At 41.7% G+C, this 22,236-nt stretch overlaps 1 protein-coding gene across 4 annotated transcripts in view; it reads left to right on the top strand.

Annotated features, from left to right (window-relative positions):
• The window catches only part of HMGA2 (high mobility group AT-hook 2), a 193,401-nt gene extending 171,500 nt beyond the window's left edge, over nt 1–21,901 (top strand). For all 4 annotated transcript variants that reach the window (XR_007244920.1, XM_048502170.1, XM_048502173.1 and 1 more), the window contains one exon: nt 17,861–21,901. Coding sequence is in view for 3 of the 4 variants with exons in the window: in XM_048502173.1 (XP_048358130.1) it covers nt 17,861–17,908 (48 nt within the window). In the remaining variant the exon portion in view is untranslated. The remainder of the gene's footprint in view (nt 1–17,860) is intronic.
• The last annotated feature ends 335 nt before the right edge of the window (nt 21,902–22,236 follow it).

Genomic DNA, 22,236 nt, shown 5'->3' with positions numbered 1-22,236 from the left:
GCATCTCAGCACCCAAGTATTATTTGCCCCACTTTCATCCCCTTGAGGACCTAAAGTGGCTTCCGCTTTATCTTCATAACTGCCCTGTGAGTACATGAGTCTGAGAGTGCGTGACTGGCTCAAATTATCCCAGAAAGCTTTTATGAGTTAGTGGGAATTCAAAAATGGGTCTCCCATATCCAAACCTGACACTTTCACCACTACAAATCCTGTTTTAAAGACAATTCTCTTTTATCTGGAGGTTCAAGTACATCACCATTATTAGACATTACTACTACCCAAGGCCTGCCTGTCCACTAGGCAGCCCTAGACAAGTGTCGTGAGCCCCAGAAACAGAAGATTGCCAGATAGGTCTGTCACTTACCAGCCCTCCTGCCTACAGCATTGGAGTGTTGCAGCAAGCAGCAAAACAGAGAAACACCCTTGGGCCCTAGTGAGTGACCACAGCTAGCTTGCACTTTCTCTCCCTCCACCAGTGAGCAAGAGAGGGCTGAGCCTGGGACAGTCCTCCTCCTTCCTTCTGCCATGCTGCTTCTGCTTGTTTTGCTAGGAGGCAAGAATAATCAGCAGTGGCTTATGTTCTTCTCTCACTACCTCCTTTCAATGTGGGGGTGGATTGAGGAAGGTAGGCAGAAGCTTACCCATGGTGCACCTTGCCTTGCTGCACTATTGGAGGGCAAGAAGAGTGGGCATGGCTTCCTGTCTCAATGCAGGTGTTTGTGTGTGTGTGCAATCATTTCCTTGAGGTTTGGCGCTGTGGCATAGTTATTCTGTTGATGGTGCAGCTATGCCAACAGTCAGGAGCCTGGATGTGATTCTGGACATCTCCCTTATTATGGAGGCACAGGTCACACATGCAGCTAGACAGGCATTTTTCCATCTGCACCAAGCTAAACAGCTGGTGACCTACCTGGCTTATCCCGACCCAGCCACAATGATCCATGCAATGGCCCCTCCAGATTAGACTACTGTAAATCACTGTACATGGGGCTGCCCTTAAGACTGATCCAGAAACATCAGTTGGTTCAGAATGGGACTTCATGGGTGTACCATGGACAGCGCATATCCAGCCAGTGCTCCATCAGATGTATTGGCTCCAGAGGGAGTGCTAATTCAAATTCAAAGTTCTGATATTAAGCTTTAAAGCCCTGAGCAGTTTGGGACCGTTCATACCTTCAAGACTACCTCTCGTAATATGTCCCCCAGAGAGTATTGCAAGCAGCAAGTAACAACTTACTTGTGGTCCCTGACCTGAAGTTTGTCCAGCTGTCCTCAACCAGACCTGATAAAAAGCTGTGTCCATTGAGACCAGGTCCTTGCAGAATTTATCTGAGTTCTACAGGGCCTGTAAGACAGAGATTCTCCACTAGAATTATTGTTGAGAGCAGCAGCAGTGTTATTTTAGTGGACCCCATTTTTTCCTCTTTTTATTTTTTATTTTTGTTTATCTAGGTTTATTAATAAGCTTGCTCGCTCACTCCCTCCCTCCCTCCCTCCCTCACTCACTCACTCACTCACTCACTGGGTTTATGTATAAGGGAAAGGTGCCATAAGGCTAGATTGGAAATATAATATGCAATTGGTTTTACTGTATAAGTTTATGCATATGAACTACTCTGAGTCCATTTCGATGAGGGAGAGCAAGTTACAAATCCAATAAATAAATAAATTCACTGCCTAGAGCACCAAAAGTCCTTGGGCCAGTTATGCATAATTATCCCTCCATAATATGTACTGTCACCTTGTTGAATGAACAGCAGCAATGTATGTCTGTACAGTGCATGTACATTTGCTGTATGCACAAACTGACAGCTAGATTTTCCAGGGTTTGGGTTCTCATATATTGAGACTTTACATGCATGGCAAATTTGCACCTTGCCTCTGTCTCACACCATGGTGGCTATATCAGGAGGATAGTGGGTGGTGGATACTTCCATTACACATAGTTGGTGGGCCTTTGGTAAGTGTGGTGGTAGCATCTGAGATGTACAGTGCTGTGTAATTAATCCATGTGTATGTTCCTATCAAATTCCTCTGCTAACAATCTTATGTTGATTTACCATTACCCATTCATGCCACATTATACATTGTGGTAGCTGGGTAGAGGCTTCAAATTAACATTTTTTCCATATTATGGCTTCTACATAGCAGCCATACAATGAATGGATCTGCCACACTTTTCACTTGAAGAGTTTCCACAGAACAATAGGACCAGCTTGTGTGGCACATTATATATTATAGCTACTTCACAGAGACACTGAAAGCATTCCTAAATGCCCTTTGAATGGCTGCTGTAACTTTTGAACCAGACAGGCATTTTTTCATTAAGCTGTTAAGTACAAAAAGAAACTGGGGGGGTGGGGAGCCTTGTTTGTAGAAATATCGTTTGTTTGGCAGATGGAGCTATATTCTGCTGCTCAGGGGTATTCGAGACCATGAGAAACAAAGACCTCTGACCACAGTACTGTATACTCTTGAGGAGACTATCATAGTAACCAGATGAGAAGGGTATGTCATCAAACCATTACCACCTTTAGGGAGGCAGAATCACATATTTCTAGATTTACCACAAGATGGCTTAAATTACAGATATATATGCTGGAATATTAAATAATGAAATGGCAGCTGAATTAATACAGTGTTTCTGCTTTTTTTTAAAGTTGCAGGACTTATTAAAACCAATGCAAAAATTTTCAGCTTTGAAAAGCTCTTTTCTGGTTCAAAAGGGTGCTCAGTAGTTTCACATTCAGTGGTCTTCAAGAAAAGCATTTCCTTCATCCCATTTTGCTCAGGAGCCGTCGCCTTGCTTTTCACTGTAGATGCACTGTTTAGTCTGAAACTGAAAATTAAATCCAGAACTTCGGCTTTGCTGTACAGTGTCTGTGTGGTAAGATCAACGACCAAACTCTTCAGACATTTTAAAAGCATTGTAGAAGGATCTTAAAGTTCATTTTAAAAAACCCCTCAAGATGAAATGGAGAGAATTCATACTGCAGACTGTACCACAAAATTTTAGTCTCCTTTTGCCATATCAGAGGGCTGAATACATTCCTTCCATTTGGTTTTGTTTTTCCCTGAGCACCTTTCAGTGAAAATTTAGATGTAACTGTTGAATTCTTCATTCATCTAAAGAAGAAAAAAATCAAGAGAAAACCAGAGAGATTTGGAATTGTAATTATGACAACCAAAGTTGTCTGATTCATCCTTCTGTAGCGCGCCACTCCACCCAAGAACCAGCATGTTAAATCCTTTATAGCTGTCTTCGTTGCCCTTTGTGATATTCGCTATGTAAATGGCTGTGAGCTGCTCAGTGCTCAGAAACTTTCTTGACTGGCGCTCATAAAAATGTCACTGTGCACTTCTACTTTGAAAGGCTCTTTTATCTTGCTTTTCTGAAGCCCCCTTTCCAGTGGGTAAGCATGCTTGACCAGGAAGCAGCAGATTGGCCTTCCCACATAGCTTGATTCTAATGAGGTGTGCACAGCTCTTGGCTTTAAATTTTCAATCTCTTTCTTATAACTTCAAAGCTGCTTTAACATTTAACTCGAACCCTGCAGCCATTGTTTTGGCTGGTATGTGCACCTTCCTCTTATAAGTACTTTAGAGCCTTATCCTATGCAGGTAAATTTTTAATGCAAGTTTATTGTAGCTTACTCCAATGTAATGGTTCATTGGAGCTTACTCCAATCAATGCCTTACCAGTTTTACATATGCTTTTTCTAGGATGGATAAATTCTGATCCTAAGTCCAATTCCCAATTATCATGGCTATCTCTGCAATGAAGCTTCTTATCTTACAGCAGCAACCACTTCAACAGCCACTACTGCAGGAATTAATATTGCTTTCTTTTCAATTACAATAACATCAGCATCAATAGATTGATGGGGGTGGGAGTTCATATTTAAAGTTTCTCTTTTTCTCCTCTTGCTCAACATATGAAGTGGCTATAAGTCTCAATCTTATGCGGAACTCAAACTTCCTTTTTAGAGAAAAGCATACATTGGGCTATAGTCACTGGCTCTATCCTGATATCACATTTAACTGTGGTTAAGGAAAAATGTTTACAAAAGCTTGGCTTAGTACTAGTCTCAAATAAATGCCATAGTTCGCAGTTCCTCTCCTTTTCTTGTTACACAGAAAGTCATAATTAACCATTAATTCCAGTGACCTCGGAAGGCAAATAAGATAATTGATATCAGCACCCCCACTAACAAATTCTAAACCAGAGTTTATCTAGGTTTAGAAACTTAGGGCCAAACTACACGTTATTTTTAACTCCGGGTTTCAATGGGGACTTGCAACAGAATGCGAGCTGCAAGTTACCCATTGGCAAGAGCCAATTGATACAATTCTGTTTGAGGCTGTGGTGCTGGGGGAGGAATGGGTGCTTTCTCCCGCCCCACACACCCTTTTCCTAACTCCAAATGGCCCAGGAGTGTAATTTGCCCTGTATTCAATGCATGTGCGACAGCCCCAGTGAGGCAAATAACTGCCTTTTGAGGTCTTTCACTTCTGGGATTTGGTGTGGTGGGCAAGGCAGAAGCTTCTTCTGCCACTGTGCCACAGTCCCAGTCTGAATCAGACCTCTGCAGAACTTCTTAACTGAGTCACCACAGAGAACTTGCAGTTAGCATGCTGTTGCAAATCCCAGTTGGGACCATGAGTAAAATGCAACAAGTAATTTGGACTTTAGCGTGGGAAGAGATAACTCCTGCTAGTCTAGACGCCTGTAATTGTACATCATTGTTAATTGAAGTTAGTTTTAAAATCATAATTCTTTAAGTAAAAATGAGGGAGAGAAAAGAAAAGCACTGTCAGAAGACTGACAATTTGGCTGTGTTCATGCACATTTTTCCTTAACCCTGGTTAAATATGATTTCTGAATACAGCCTCTGTCTTTCTCAGTCACTACTAGTGTCTGGCTCTCTCCTCACAGACAGATACATGTGCTATTTGCAGCAAGCCCAAACTACCTCAAATGCAATACAGTATAAAATTACTTCGCAAAATCCTTCAGTGTTTCAAATGAGAACTATAGATATTTGCAAGAACAATTTGTCACTTGTGGTACTTAAGTGAATTATAATCACTTTATAGAAGTGTAATAAATTACATAGAAAGTGCTGTGGGCTTCTCTAAAACCAGTAGCCACTGAGGAATTAAATACGGGTGGGGGGGGGGGGACTTCATCTTTTTAAACACAAGTGAGTCTATGTTTCCAATTACAGCCTATAAACTATTGTGGCATAAGAAATGTCAAGAACAAGCCTTTCAAAAAACATAAGCAAGAAGTGTAAATTGTGGAAACCTCATATAACATTGGCAACTCTTTTACTAGTCTTCTACAGGTTGACCTTTTTAAATCACTAAAAACTACTCCTCACCAGCTATCTGCCCTACCAAATATCTTTGCAAAATGTAGCCCAGCATACCTTGATCTGGATAAATTACCTTATTGGAATTATCTCACTTCCTTAACTTTTAATTTGGTACATTTTGCTTATATTCAAAAGTTTTTTTAAAAAAACCCCAGCTATTTCCATATTTAAAATGTGACAAAATAAACAAAAATGTGACTAAATAAATAAATAATTTTCCTCCTGTTTTGCGGTCAGTGACCTCAGTGTTGATTTTCACTGTGTCTGAATCACTCCCATTTCTAATAACTATTATTAGGGGATGTCCTTTGCATGTTAATGTTCTGTATACTGAAGACAACTTCCATAGCAAAACTGCTCTAATTTTTCCAGCATTTGGTTTATGTATTTCCCATGAAGGAAGTTGATTTTTTTCTGTAGCATCTCTTATCTTATTGGGGTGTTCTGGGTAGGGGCCAATGGTGGGATCCAGCAGGTTCTCACCAGTTCCCGAGAGTGGGTTACTAATTATTGACCCATGCCCTTCCTGGTTGGTGAAAGCTAGCAGGGAGGAACTACAGAGCCACCTGTTGGATATTGTCAACAACTCCCTTGAGCAAGGAGTTTTTCCAGGTCGGCTTAAAGACGCAGTGGTCCGCCCGCTCCTGAAAAGACTGCTGTTAGATCCTCAGGATCTGGCCAATTACCGCCCAGTTTCGAATCTTCCATTTCTGGGTAAGGTAATTGAGCGAGCAGTGGCGGAGCAGCTCCAGCAGTTCCTGGATGATGCAAACGTATTGGATCCCTTCCAGTCCGGCTTCCGCGCTGGTCATGGGACCGAGACGGTGTTGGTTGCCGTCATGGACGAACTCCGGCTTCACTTGGACAGAGGCGGTTCGGCGCTGCTGGTGTTATTAGATCTCACTGCAGCATTTGATGTGGTAGATCATGACCTTTTGGTCCACCGCCTCACTGGTATTGGAGTTCGGGGGTCAGCTTTGTGTTGGCTGGCTTCATTTCTCCAAGGCCGGGGACTGCAGGTGGCATTGGGGGGAGAGAACTCCAGGCGTCATCCCATAATTTGTGGGGTGCTGCAGGGGGCGTTCCTCTCCCCAATGCTCTTTAACATCTACATGCACCCCCTGGCAGGTTTAGTCTGGAGTTTTGGGCTTCAGTGCCATCAATATGCAGATGACACGCAGCTCATGTTCATGATGGCGGGTCACCCGTCTTCGGCCCCTGATTCTCTCCAGCGTTGTTTAGATGCTGTTGCTGGTTGGTTGAGTGCAAGTCGGCTGCTTGAAGTTAAAATCCTAAGCAAAGAAAAGGCCGGGAGGTCCCTCTGGCTGGAGTCGGGGGGGGAGAGTGTCCGGAGTCCTTTGGCCTGCCTATGCTGCATGGTGAGGCGCTTCAGCTTGCCTCATCGGCCAAAAGCCTACGGGTGATCCTGGATCCAGCTTTGTCGCTGAAGACCCAGGTCACCCGGTTAGCCCAGAATACTTTTTACCATCTGCGGCAGGCACGGCAACTGGCCCCGTACCTCTCCCATTCTGATCTAGCAACGGTGATCCATGCAACTGTCACCTCCAGGTTAGACTACTGTAACTCGCGGGCTTGCCTTTAGCCATGATCCGGAAATTAAAACTCATTCAGAATGCAGCAGCCAGGCTGCTTACTGGCAGTTCGAGCAGGGATCGAATTACACCGATCCTATACCATCTGCACTGGCTGCCGATTGAGTTACAGATTATGTTTAAAGTGTTGGTTTTGACCTTCAAAGCCATTCACGGACCTGCATACCTGAGGGACTGCCTCTCCCAATATTGCCCTGGTAGGCCCCCCCACTCCTCGGAGGAGGACCTACTCGTGATCCCTGGCCCAAAAATGATCAGGCTGGCCTCAACGAGGGGCAGGGCCTTTTCAGCCCTGCCCCCTACCTGGTGGAACAGGCTCCCTAGGGAGATCAGGGCCCTGCGGGTTTCCGCAGGGCCTGCAAGATGGACCTGTTCCGCCAGGTGTTTGGCCAGCCTGGTTAAATATACATCTACCGTGTCATCTGGCCTCCCATGGGCACAAGGGGGGAGGGGGGTAGCCAGACGCCATCCATATTTTTAAATGGGTTCTGTTTTTTATGTAATTAATATTTAAATATTTAAATTATGTTTTAATGTATGTTTTAATCTGTTGTGAACCGCCCTGAGCCCTCAGGGGGAGGGCGGTATATAAAACTAATAATAGATAAATAAATAAATTTGTGTGTGCCAAGAGGGGGTTATTAATTGGGTCCGCTTTTCCATCTCCACGCCCTCGCCTCCCCCTCTCTTCTTCTTTCTCGTAGCCTGGAGCTTGCCGGCTAGTAAGAGGAGGGACCCTTTAACTACTGTTGGGTCCAGGGGATTCTTTACTTGCTTGGTAGGCTATTTATTTTGGCACTCTGTTCATTTTATGATAAATTGTGATTTACCATGATGCTTGGCCACTTAAAAGCTCTGTATTCCTGTATGTGAGAACGTTATGCTAATCCGTGTCTCTAATCCTGGATTAATTAATGTGAAATATTTGCAGAATATACGAGTTATGGATTGTCAGGAATTCCTAGTTCACAATTTGGATGATGCTCTGGTTTATTTTTTACTTTAAACAGAAGAAGAAGCAGAGGTTGGATTTATATCCCGCCTTTCTCTCCTGCAGTAGAGACTCTAGCAAGGGCTTACAATCTCCTTTGCCCTTCCTTCCCCTCACAAACAAAACACCCTGTGAGGTGGGTGTGGAGCTAGGAAAGCTGTGACTAGCCCAAGGTCATCCAGGGAATAAAAAGGGAGTAAGCTACTGACTGGTTTTAGGTATTTATGGGGCTGCATGGCTACAAAAGGGCCTGCTGTTAAAATGAAAGGTTAAAGGTACCACCTACTAATGCTTACTCAATTTTTAAAAAGTCATGACCTGTGTATCCTGGCAGTAGCCCTTGATATCTAGCTCTTGGAATATGCCACTTCCCATGCAGTAGGAATGGTCCATCGGATCCATGTTCAATGAATTTGTGTCTTAACCTAAAGTGCAAATTATTCTTGAGGCTGGAATGTATTAGTCTCCTTCAGAAGTAGCTAATAAACAGTGGTGATGGTGAATCTTCAATTAAACTGTAGTGACCACTCATGAGTTCACAGTTGGTACAAAGTCCCGTTGTTTCCTATGTATTAAGTTAGCGAAGGTAGAAAACGGGATAATTCTCCCTGTTGGGCTGTTTTAAAAACATGTTTTAGAAATATGGTAAAGTTCCTTGTTTAAGGAAAAGCATCCTTCTTTTGATTTCTAGAAACAAAATTAAGTATTTGAAGGTATTAAGTATTTGACAGGCAGTCAATTAGAGGAGAAGTAGTTGTTTCTGTTGGCAGTAGACGATAGGACTTGCTATAATGAGTTTAAATTATGGACAGAAAGATACCAGCTGGAAATTAGGAACTTTTTTTTACAGTAAGAGTTTTTTACAGTAACAGAGAAATTATTAATGCCATGCCCCCAGAATGCCCGGCCACGCCCCCGCCGTGCCCCACCCAGTCCCATTGGCGCTACGCCACTGTTTGAATCCCAACACCATGGGAATCTGTCATTAAAATTTTTGGATCCCACCACTGGTAGGGGCGCCTAATTTCCAGCAGGGCTGCTGGTGTGAATCTCCTGAAAGGAACCAGCCAACTTTGCCAAAGTTTCCTTGGGAGGTTCATCTTCAACTAGGCCTCCTGGAGCCACCTTGAAAGTCTGGTGCCTCTATCTTCACAAATGTGCAGCCTGCTTACACACTCAGAAATTTCCCCATTGGCTACAATGGAGCCAAGGCACAGCAAAGCAGAGAATCTGGGCAAATTTTTGGGGTGCCTGTCAGGGATGCATTTTTTAAGCTAGTGGCACCATAATTTCAGGGTATCAAAGGAGTAGCCCCCATCTCCTGTTATCTCCCATTGGAAAAAGTGGAGGATGGGGGCACCCCCTTTGGGGATCCATAACTTTGGTCCCCTGGAACCAAACTTCACTGAACTTGGATGTTTTCATCAGGACAGTCTCTGGATAATATCCTGAAATCTTGGTGTCACTAGCTTTAAAAATACACACACCCCCAAGGCCAAAACGTGAAACAACACCAGGTATACCTAAATATGTTATTTGTTATTTGTCTTATTCAAGCATACAGATAATTTTATGCCCAAATAAATCCAAATTTTACCAAATTTCTAGGGTATTGACCAAGCCTAGAAATAAGTATAAAAGTTAAACATATAAAATAGAAATCATATACGTTGTATAAAATATCCAGAGAAATTAAACAGCATTCAGTTAGTAACAATTTTGAGGGGGGGATTTTAATGGTATATATGTATTGTAATTTTCTAGCAGCCAGGATAAAAAGTGAAGCTCTGTATGAAATAAATGGATCTGTATCAGATAAAAGAAGTATCAATTTCTCAAGGTCAGAACAAAAATTTAGATCTGTTAATGAACAGCAAGAAATTTGTCTCTGGGTCCTTTATAGGGAGGACAGAGTAAAACAAAATGTGGTAGGTCCTCCACTACTCCCCACAAATTCACAGGCATAAGACCAATGGATTCTGTGAGTATCTTCCAACTGCTAATGCTGTCAGCATTGCCTGAAAATGGATGGAAGTGCCATTCTGAGATTATGAGAAGTAATGCTGGCCAAATATTCAGATCTTATATACTCTTTTGGATACAGTTAAACCAAGGGGAACAGATAGACTGAGATATTGCTTGCCTAGCATCACATCTAAACATCCATTCACATAATATAGGCAGCCTACAGCAGTGTTTTTGGAGACTGAACTCCTACCCTTAGTTTTGTTTGTATCAAGAATAGAGGGTGGTGATAGGAAAGTTTGAATCTGCTTTTGATTTGGGACAAGCTATATTGCCCAGTCTGGCATCTAATTAAATTAGCTAATTGACTAAAGTGTTGGTGTTTAAGCAATGGGTGTTTGTAAATGGGCCCATGATGCAGAAGATCTGTCTTCACCACCAACATGTAAGCAAACATACACTGATGATTTTTTAAAAAAACTGAACAACTTCTCCCCAGAATATTCATGGAAGAGAATCAGAGAGTTGGAAGAAACCACAAGGGCCATCAAGTCCAACCTCCTGTCATGCAGGAATACACAATTAAAGCACTCCTGACAGATAGCCATCCAGCCTTTGTTTAAAAACCTCCAAAGGGGACTCCACCGCATTCCAAGGCAGTATATTCATTCCAGCCTCAAACCTATTTGCTTTATCCAATTATGATTCTGATACCAACTGTGAAGATAGAGAGGAGTTTTAAGAAGGAAACAATGACACTAAAACTGATAACTTGAGAGTTTCTCACAGTGCTATAACTGACCTCTCCCAACTGACTTCTAAAACTGCAAACCTTATTTTTGAAAGAATGAAACTAACTGAAGCTAAAATAGACCGACTTAGATGTTTTCTAAATAAGTTAGTGTTAATCAGGACTCTTTCAGGCCGTTACCGCACGGCCCATTAATGGCGCCCTGGGGACGGGATAAACGCTGTCCCCAGGGAGCCATTCGCACAGGCGGCGCTGCTGCAATGCAGCAGCGCCGACCTGACTCCGCTCCCTCTCCCCCAGGGCGGCGTCAAGCCGCCCTGAAAAACAACCCTTTAAAGGGTTGTTTTTCCTTCCACAGCGCAGCCTCGGGCGGCGCGCAGCGAATAAAAGCACCGGGAACATTGATTGCCTTCAGTTCCAGCCGTTTCAGAGTCGTCGGCCTGAGCCGTTCGCCCACGCTGTCCTCCCACCCCTGGAGGTCGGAGGGCAGCGTATGGGCTGGGCGACGCCAGCAGGCCGTAATTCCACGGGACACGGTGAGTGGAACGGGGAAGGGGGAAGAGGCGGCTCCGTGCGGAGCCGCCTGCCGTCTGCCGGCCTCTCTGGAGGCCGTCCGCATGCTTGCATGCGAACGGCCTCCGCCTCCATGCCGGCGGAATTCTTGCCGGCGTGGAGGCGCCCTTACGGCCGTGCAGAAACGGCCTCAGACTCACCACAGGAAAATGGATTTCAGAACTTTGAGAGCAAGAGAAGAAACAGGGAAAATGCCTGAAACCAGCATGTGGGGGAAGAACAGTATCATTTAATATACGAAGTGCATGTAGCTGTGGAAATATAGACATCAGATATTACTATGGAATTCAAAATGGCAGGTTATTTTTTAATTGATCTAAATTTGGTGCAGCCTCTTAACAACTCCCAGAGTCCCAGAAAGATTTTCTGTAGGCTATAATGGAGCCAAAGGGGTTTGTTAAACTTTAAAGTCCTGCTGAACCCAGTGCGAATGTGCTGAAACTTTTTTTTCTTTGTCAAGGGATTTCTTTTTAAAGGGATCACTTCCATTTCTAGCTGCAGATCCCAAAATGTTCCCCAACAAGCCATTTTAAGCCTTTTCAGGATTGTATTACAGTTTAACAGCCTTGGGAGGGGGGCTTTACCAAATGCACACCTCTCGTTTTAAATATATTTTGAATTTTCATCTTGTAGAACTTGAACCTACAATAGATACGAAGTGTTGTACTGAATAGCATCAGTGTTTTCATCCTAGATGTTATCCATCTTCCCCCAATGCAGTATGATACTGATTAGAAGTTTCATATTCTGCCAACCAGAATCAAGCCAGAAATTTGAAAACTTTCTAAGATTGTCCACAAGAAGAGATGTTGTCTTTTTATTAAAATGTATCTCTACTGAAAAATACTTCTTGGAAATTTTGCTCTGCTGTCCTTTTTAGGTATATTTCAGCCAAGTCCCTGTTCATTTTCAGTGAGTGGGCAGAGGTTAACCTTGGAGCCATTGATACATCAAAACTGTAAACATAAATCCTATCCTTCAATATCCTTGGAGAACCTAATCAGCTTTTTTTCCTCCAGATGTCATAGGCTTCATACATAAATATGTAGGTTCCTTTACCCATTCGTAAAAGAGAACTGTCTGGATTACTTTCTTTGGACTTATTTTAACTGCTTTTTGCATTCAGACATCATCACAAATTGTGATTTGTCCATGATAAGCACAAACATAACTTGTTGCAGTGCACGCACATTCGTTTGTTCCCTCATGAGTTCAGAAAGCCTTGAAACTAGCCACAGGTTGTCATGACAGCTGCATGGTATTAGCTAAATGAATTGGAGGTTGTTTTCCTCACCCCAGAAAATTAGGATTCTAACATTAGATTACATCAAAGTTTAGTAATCCAGTTTTTATTTGGGGGACGGGTGGAGGGAAAACAAGCTTCAGTTAGCGGATTTGCATATCATGCTAAATTGGAGCTTAATTCAAGACTTCCCAAATCAGGATGACTTCAAATGCATGATTTGCAAAAAGACAAGGAAGAGGAAGGTAAGTGCATGAGCATGGCAGCAAACTGTATTTGAGTCCATCAAAGAAAAGTTCTGTATAGTGTCTGAAAATAGATATTATTTTATGTGACTCATTCAGAGACCAACTTATTATCTTTATATCTAATTCTAATCAATAGTCACAGAGTGTGAATTTAAAAATTCATACAATGTGACTATGTAAAAAATGGGAGTTTTTCTCTATAAGACTGAGGAAAGCTCCAGATTTGCAGGGGAAAATGAAATGTTAAAAATGGGGTGTGTAAACCCCTAAAATAATGGAAGCAATGCCTGTGTCATTGAGAAAATAATGTCACTATTCTCTTGCAAAATTATGCTGTGAGAGCTCAGCGGCTATTGTGAAGATTTGCTAGTAATTCACAGCCCACATGTTGAGGCCTCCAAGCTGCTTAGTTTCAGCACAGAAAAACAAAAACAAACAAAAAGTTACCTAGGTTAGTGGAAGGGAGAAAAACTTCAGATACTGCCAGAGAGAAGAAAAGTGGAAAAGCAGAAGGGGGACTACCTTTACCTTTTACTTTTTTTAACCTACATACATTCATTGAAACCTACCAGTACATACAAGCGTACACAACTAGAACTATCTACACCAGGGGTAGGGAACCTGCGGCTCGAGAGCCGCATGCGGCTCTTCTGCCCTTGCACTGTGGCTCCACGAGCTGAGCCGCCGGCCCCATCCTTGCCCGCCCTGCAGGCAGCAGGGCGGGCACACCAACTGCCCATGGTCGGCTGGGCCGTGCCATGGGCTTCCCCTCTCGCCCGCCCCGTTGGAGCGGGGCGGGCGCTTTCCAGGCGGCCGGCAAGGCCGAGCTACCGGCTTCATCCTTGCCTGCCCTGCAGGCAGCAGGCAGCAGGGCGGGCGCATCCATGCGCTTCTCAGAATGAGCAGAGTAAAAGGTTTTTTAAAAACCCTATATATACAGTGCTATCTTTATTTTAAATGTCAAAAATTATCTGCGGCTCCAAGTGTTTTCTTTTCCCGTGGAAAACGGGTCCAAATGGCTCTTTGAGTGTTAAAGGTTCCCTACCCCTGATCTACACTAAAGGACCTTTGAAACATAAGTTTCTCATCTCATGGAATTTGCTACATATAAACTATAACTGTACTTTTTAATGAATGTAAACAGGTCAGGGAGAGCTGTTGCAATTTTATCTCCCCACCCCCACCCCGGGTATGTTAATGTACACATCTAAAATTTTTACATGATGCATTTCAGTGATGCAACTACTCTTTTTAAAAAAGCTAAGAAAGAACAGAGAGAACAGAAGTTTTCTGTATGTGATTTTTCTTAGCTTTTAAGCATTGCTGGATTATATTACAGATAACCTAACAAAAATACCCATGCTATATTGACCCATTATAAAATTTTCGTCTGTGTGTTTTAGGACATAAGAATCTATTAGTATCCATTAGTATCAGTATTTCAAGGAATTGTACAGAGAATATATGAAACAAACCGAAAGACATTATCCCTGGAGAGACTGGACAAATTACAGCCATAAGCATGATGGCACTAGTACAGTGATATTTTGAAGCTGGAGGCAGGGTGATACCAGCAACAGCCACCAATGGAATTCCTGAAACCATTGGAATGATACAGAAGCATCTCCCCTTTTCACCCCTGTACTTGGAGATTTTTAATAGCAGCTGGAACAGAATTTGATAGCTCTTGCCCTTTTGAAAAAAGCAGGATATCACTTTTATTCATGATACACCATTTTTTTTATCCCAGCAGCTGAAGTAGACTCATAGGACAGAGCAGCTATTCTAGCCTCCTGTGGAAAGACTAAGAGGAAACACTGCTTTAGGATGGGGTCGCTTGGGATGTGGGAGGTCAAGGTTCACAGCCTTGTCTCAGGGCCTTGGGCAAATCAGCGTTTCTATAGCTAACTCACCAAATGGTGGAGTTGTTTTGAGGAAACAAAAATGACAACAGAAATTCAACTAGCCTCTCACTAGGATGGCAGTAGAGTCTAAAAAGTAAGCAGTTATGGTATGGTGTGTAAAAGTCACCTAATTGGCTTCTTCTTCTATAGGAATATTATGATGACTGGTAGTGAGTTATTATGAAGAAGAATACTGTTATCTGTGTGGCAGTGGTTTTTGGAATTTAAATATTAATTGAAAAGATAAGGTCAGAGGTGAGCTGACACTTGACTTCTCTCTCTTTCGTCTGTCTGTGGCTTTGATCATGCTACATCTTTCTTTCTGCCTCACTCTCCAGAGACTATCTCAGGGTCATGGCCTGTTTCCTAGTCAAGAGGTATAAACCTACTGGCTTAAATATTTGAGGCCCACAGTTTAGCGAGGGAGGGGGCGGCTTTTTGCTTCTTGCTTTCCCCATTTCCCACATAACCAAAGCAGACTAAACAAAACCAGTGTGAAAGCTCATGGCTTGGTGCTGCTGTGGTTATATTTTTAAGCTGTCATCCATTCATTTGTCCTTGTGTTTATTCCCTGGATTTACAGCTTTTTCTAGCCTCTTTTTTGGGTGGGGAGAGGGGTTTGGATGTTTGAAACCTTTTTTTTTGGGGGGGGGGGGGGGATTGCAGTAAGCAGAGGCCTATGATTAAAGCTTGAGTTGTTTTTCCCCCTTCAGTGCTGCTCTTGTGCAGTGGTGTCACACATGGTAGCATTTAGGATTCCCTTCACAGCTGAAGTGTTTCAAACACTAATGAATGGAAGTTTGGTCACATAATGCAGACAAGCTGTAAGGCGTGCTTTGCTGAATGGTGCACTGCCATGGCCTGGGAAAGGAAGAGAGTTATAAATTGTGTCAGTGAGCCACCCAGACAAAATGAAGCCATGTGGAAAATCAAATCTATTAAAGAATGAGGACTGTTATAAGCTGGTCATTCTTAAAAGGTCTCCCGTTTGCTGTAAGGATAAATGTTTACCTATTCACCCTAGATCTTTTTCACATGCTGTCTTAACAAGATGGTGTGCGGCATTTGATAAAAATCAACTTCTCACTAATAGCCCTTTTTATCAGCAATGTTTATTATCTCCAGTTTATCACCCATATCCTGAAAGGTATTTCACATTAATTGAATAAGGATTGTAAAGAAGATGCCACAGTAGAGCAAGGTTATAAGATGGCCCCTATGTATGTTAAAACTAGTGGCGTGTGTGTGTGTGTGTGTGTGTGTGTGTGTGTGTGTGTGTGTGTGTGTGTGTGTTGATTTTGAGAGTACACGAAACCTTATATCAGATTTTCTTTTTGAGTGGATCACACAACTTTTGGACACTGACTCTCAAACTGTATTAGCTTGATGTGCATTTTAGATTGCACTTAGATTGCACTTAGTTAAAAATATTTTTAAAATAGCCAAGTTGGAAAATTATTTCAGTGAGTGTATAGTATGATAGGTTAGGATGTGGGAGGCCAAAGTTCATATCATCACTTGCCTGTGAAGCTAGTTGGGTGGCCGTGGACAAGTCCCCATTTCCAAGCATCAGCTGTTTCCTTGCCTTATGAGCAGATAAATTAGATAGCTGTTGTGAAGTTCCTTGTATGATAAAAAGTACTGTAAATATTATTAAATGGAAGAAACCCCATTTTATATGTAATTCTCTGTATTTAGAAAGAAATGCTTTCTGCAGTCTCAGTGTTGAAGGAGTAGATATACTGGCATCTCCAAACAAATATGTGCTGTTTAAAAAATAAGAATAAGCCTGAACAGGTTTTTAAAAGCTTTTTTGACAATGTTAGGCCGTCTCAGAGTGATGTACTAGAAAATAATAGTTTCAGTTTTCTGAATGGTGTTTCATGAGAGAGAAATTAGTTTTACACAGTAGTTTGGGGAATCTATTTTTCTGTAGAAGCATATTGCGGAAGATACCACATTTGTGAGAAACAGCTGCAAAGTGTACCTATATACCATCAAACCACTTAACACAGTTGCTATGGAGCCAAAAGGAGGTTATACACTGGCTATTAGTGGAAAGAGTGACTATAGGGAGCAGCAGTGGCATAGTGGCTAAGAGCAGGTTCACTCTGATCTGGAGGAACTGGGTTTGATTCCCCGCTCTGCCGCTTGAGTTGTGGAGGCTTATCTGGGGAATTCAGATTAGCCTGGGCACTCCCACACATGCCAGCTGGGTGACCTTGGGCTAGTCACAGCTTTTCAGAGCTCTCTCAGCCCTCACAGGGTGTCTGTTATGAGGGGGGAAGGGCAAGAAGATTGTAAGCTCCTTTGAGTCTCCTTCAGGAGAGAAAGGGGGGGATATAAATCCAAAATCATCTTCTTCTTCTATACTCTGTCTCACTAAAAGAACAAAGTGTGGTTGTTCATGCTGTGGCAAAAGTTACATTAGCATGTTTCCATTGTAGAAAATAGTCCCAATTCTAATAGTTTTAAAGAACCTTTTTAAAGTATTGTCGAAGGCTTTCACGGCCAGAATCACTGGGGGGCTGTGTGGTTTCCGGGCTGTGTGGCCGTGTTCTAGCAGCATTCTCTCCTGACGTTTCGCCTGCATCTGTGGCTGGCATCAGATCCTCTGAAGATGCCAGCAACAGATGCAGGCGAAACGTCAGGCGAGAATGCTGCTAGAACACGGCCATACAGCCCGGAAACCACACAACACCCCAACCTTTTTAAAGCTCAGCCTTCCTCAAAAAGATCTTTCTGTGTACTATTAAACAGTTACATTGAATAGAGAGCATTTATAGTGCCTTGAATGACTATCAGAGAAACGTGCCTGTTTCTACAGTAGAACTCACCATTTTGAGTCAACTTCAGTAGGCTCTGTGCTGCTGTGGCCATTTTGATACTGTCCCCAAGTTTCCCCGAAAGTGGTTCAAGGCACTATAAATGCTCTCTAATCCAAGTAACATGTGCATGGAAAGATGTTTTTGAGGAATGCTGTGCTTAAAAAAGATCATTTAACGCACATAGGCATTGGAAAGGGGGGAACATAACTCAGTAGGCAGTACTGTGTAGCATTCCACTGCAAAGAAGCTCCTGGAAGAAGTGGCGTATTGATTCACAGATTTCCTTAGATCCTTTGGTGAAACATAATATGTGAACCTATATAATTAATAATAATACTAATCTGACATTTTGTTCGAACATTGCAGGAACAGGCTGAAGAAACATCTTCACAAGAATCTGCAGAAGACGACTAGGAGACCACACCTCACAATTTCTACCTCATCAGCAGTTGCGTCTTTTGAAGGGAGAAGACACTGCCTTGACCACTTGCTTTGTATTGCCACAATCTTTCCATTTTGGCCTGGGTGGGGGAAGGAAATCACTTAACCTTAAAAAGGACTTAATAATTATCCTTGTTGTAATCCCTTCACTGTCCCAGGTTTAGTGAAAAACTGCTGTAATACAGGGGGACACAGATTAATGATGCAACATATAATTACTGATTTTCTGTTTATTTTTCCTTAACCTACTAATAGTTTGTTTGAGCTGCTAAGTAAGGGTGAATGGGTCAGTAAATCTTTGAACCAGGTTTTAAGTCATTCACTGCACTGCATATAAATAAGATTTTTTTTGTAACATATTAATTATAATGGGCATTCAAATAGGAAGGCTTTGGTGTTTAACACCAGGCTTCATCACACTTCTGTCAACCCACTCCCTAGCTTAGTAAACTTCCTGTTTAGAACACCAAAGATAAGGATTAGACTCTTTTTATAGCCTTGTTCTAGATTTGTGCTTGATTTTTTTAAAAAATATTACTGTTATTTCAGATAAGTTGAAGGCTGATTTTTTTTCATTTAATTCAGCTGATGTTCAGGAGAAAAGCCAGAAAAAAGGTACTTTTACTTTGCAAAAGGGAAAACATGACAAAGATACATTGTATATTTCCTAATACACATATATCTGCAAAAATAATACAAAATAGAACTCAACAGCACACCTCACCTTTTTGGAAAGGCCTCATGTTGTTCAGAAATTACTAACGTCAGACCTCTTCTCAACTGAGATTTAGAAGCTAAAATCTGGGGGGTTTATTACTTTAAACCAATGGTGGGATTCAAATAATTTAACAACCGGTTCCAGTGGTGGGATTCAAATAATTTAACAACTGTTTGTTTACAAGCACCATTTTAACACCCGGTTCTGCTGAAGTGGTGCGAACCTGCTGAATCCCACCACTGCTTTAAACCAATATCTCAGTTTAATTCTAAGTCATGGTCATACTGGAATGGAGGACAAAATTCAGATATGTTGAATTAACCCACCACTGCCAGACCTACTCCTTAGTTACAAAGGGAATGGATCCCTTTTTTTACTCACACATCTCAGCACAAGAGCCAATACCATGTACCTCAAGTAAGCTTGTGTATGATTTTTAAGCAATAACTGCTGGCATAATATCATTTGCTGGGCAGTCCCATGCCCAAATCTTTTTCACGGAGATCAGCACTTTTAGCAAAAAAATGCAATATTACCCTACTATTCAATACTACCTCTGATAATTACAGTTAACTCAACAGTGATAAACATTTGCTGCTATAATCATAGAATGCAGTGAATAATTAATGGATAGGTAATTATGAATTTCTACACCCTCAACCCCCATTTCTACTCTAGACACTTAATTACAGTTAAGGAGTCAAGAACTTTAGAGTTTTCCAGTATAACTATGACTGGGATCCAAAGGGCTTCTTGTGCAAATGGAAGGTAATTCCACATGCAGTTCCACCAGTTTCTGAGAATTCCCTCTGTCCACCCAATGCCATGACCCACATCACAGTTGAAGGTCGTTGACCTCAGGAGTGGCTGATAGGGTGCCAGAGAACTCTGGGAGAAGGCAGGAGAGCCTTGTTGCATGAGTGGGACTCCACTTGCATTGCTCTGGATCTAGCCCAATGTATTTTTTCTTTTTTACGTACTATGCCTTTTTCTGCTAAATTTCTATGTAATGTTCCATTAACTTGAATATATTTTTGTACCGAATTTCTCACAAGGTTGGTAAAAATGATTCTCTTTGATGAATGACACTACATGACAAACAATTAACTGCAATGTTTAAACATTACTATCAAGTTTGTACCTCACATGAATTTTTTTAAAGAAATGGACTAGTTGATTGACAAAAACCTACCTCCAGATTATAAATGGAATGAACTTGTTGTTTCTTTCATCATTAGTTTTTGAGAAGATTTGAAATGTTTAGGACTGCAGTAAATCCCTAATCAAACCTAGTTTTGTAAAAGAATTTGTGGGAAATGAAAATGTTGTAATTTACTTTAATTCTTTAACAAAAAAACTTCAAAGAAACTTGAACCTTTTGTAGGTGGGAGGCAACAAGCTTAGCTTTTTGCATAATGCAATCACAAATGTGTGTTTTTTTAAAAAAAACTAGTAGATTGTACGAGAATACTTATCAAGTATTTTCACATATTTTTTCACAAATGTGATTTTTTATAATATGTATCAACCAGATTTATTTTAAATGCTTCTTATATAGAGTTTGTTCAATACTTCTGTCTCTTTTCTTTTTCCCATCTGCAAGTCAAATTTCATGTCAGTTGCATAAATGCCTTTTCACATTTCTGTTTCCAGAACAACTTTGTGAGGTTGCACTCTGGCTCGGGGTGGGGGGGTGAGCTTCTCATTTCCAACAGATTGCTTTTCTGATCAAAATCACCTTCTCTGAAGTGCTTTGTGCCCTGGAGGGAAAAAGTACAGGTATTCCTGTCTTTTCTCCATGCTTGGTAAAAAGCAACTTGAACAACAATATTTTGGTAAGAAAAAAGGATCTTCTGTACTAAAGATAAGTACCCCCCCCCCCCCAATGCAAAATTACAGTCCAAATTTCAACTTTCTATACCTGCTTTGGGTAGGAAAAAAAATTGAGGAAAAATATTCACATGACCAAGCATTGCACACACGTTTTTATAATTTTGGCCAGGGGTAGTTTCTCAGGAAGGCTTGTGCCATTATGACTTTCATACTTAGCCAAATGTAATTAAGAAATACTACTTACTCATCAGTGAAAACACACGTAATCTCCTCAAGTAAAAGAGTACATTTTGTTGGGGATCACTAAGAAAGAGCTTATAGGAGAAACAGAGAACATTGGGGTGCTTAAGAAGGTTTTACTTTTAGTTAACCTCACAAAAGGTCTTCAGGGGCTCTACTCCAACATGTCTGCTCAAGTGATTGGCAGGGATCCAAAGGGCTGCAGGTCAGTTCCACTTGTGCACTAGAGTTTTTCAGCTCCCTATGCAGTGATAGCCTCCTCCCTCCAACTCATGGGACCTTTCAGTGAGGTGCCAGAGGCTGCCACTGGAAGGAAATATCAAGTGGACTAACCAGGGATACTGGGTCAAGTCTTTAAAACCTCATACTTTTTTAGATTTAAAATAACTAGGCCATAATAATTTTTTAAAAAAATTCTGTGGAAGTTCTAGCATGTCCACAGGCTCCATGGTTGAAGGGGCTATGCATTCTCTTCTATTTCAGAGAGTATTCTGAACACACAATGGGAAATCTGCACTGTGTACATAGCCTATTGTCTAACTATTTGGAGCAAATGAGAGTTCTTTATAGAGCATCAATTTCCCTTTGTGTAGAATTCCATGTGTGCATCAGTTTCCTCTGTACTGAAGCTGCTGGAATGCACTGCAGCATCCGTGTGATAAAACAGAAGTTATCAACGCAAGTGGGTCAGATATCAAATTCCAAAAAACGTCTGGCTGTGATCAAATTATACTTTCTATATATTGTAGAACAATCAAAACACATTACTACCTCTCAGGGTCTTCTATACCTCATTTTTCAGACTGAGAAGAACTGCTTGAGGCCACTGAAACAGAAAGAGCATCATAAAATTTTTTTATATATATAGTTTATTTTTGTGGGAGATAAATTTTATAGGACTGTTCTTTGCTGTCATTGGCCACTGCTAAATAAGACTGGACATTCACTTTTCTGTCATTTCTGTAAGATGGAGATACTTGTAGAAGAAAAGTATCAGGATGTATAATTACAGTTTACCTTTTTTCCTGTTCCTTGCCTGTCTCCTAATCCTTTGCTATATTATCCATATAGAATTGCTGTCTATGATTGTACTTTGAATTGCTTGCTTGTTGAACATGTTCCTGTAATGGATTATCACCATCTGTTCAGCACAATAAACATAATAGCCTCTGTGATCCCCATGTTATTTGATCTCTAGAATTTTGTCACAGCACAATGAAAGAAAAAATATAAGTCTGGTCCTGGTAGACCAAGGCCAATTTGGTCCTCTGCCCTGCAGTGAGGGTACAGTTCCTTCAGGGCAGTGTTTTGACTGCAGACACTATGGCTGTTTCTTCACAGCCCAATAACAGTGCCCTAAGGACAGCAAAAACACTGTCCCTGGGGCACTGTTCACACAGCAGGCATGCTTGCGGCATGAAAATGCTGCTTTTGAACCCTTGCTCAGGTTTTTCAAAAGCAGCGTCTTCCACCCACTGCTGGGCAAACTGCAGCAGGTGGAAGGTGGCGT

This window comes from Sphaerodactylus townsendi, linkage group LG06 (assembly GCF_021028975.2).
Source record: "Sphaerodactylus townsendi isolate TG3544 linkage group LG06, MPM_Stown_v2.3, whole genome shotgun sequence".
Classification (NCBI taxonomy): Eukaryota; Metazoa; Chordata; class Lepidosauria; order Squamata; family Sphaerodactylidae; genus Sphaerodactylus; species Sphaerodactylus townsendi.
The sequence above is the reverse complement of the archived record's forward strand: the minus strand, read 5'-3'. Positions and strand labels throughout refer to the sequence as shown.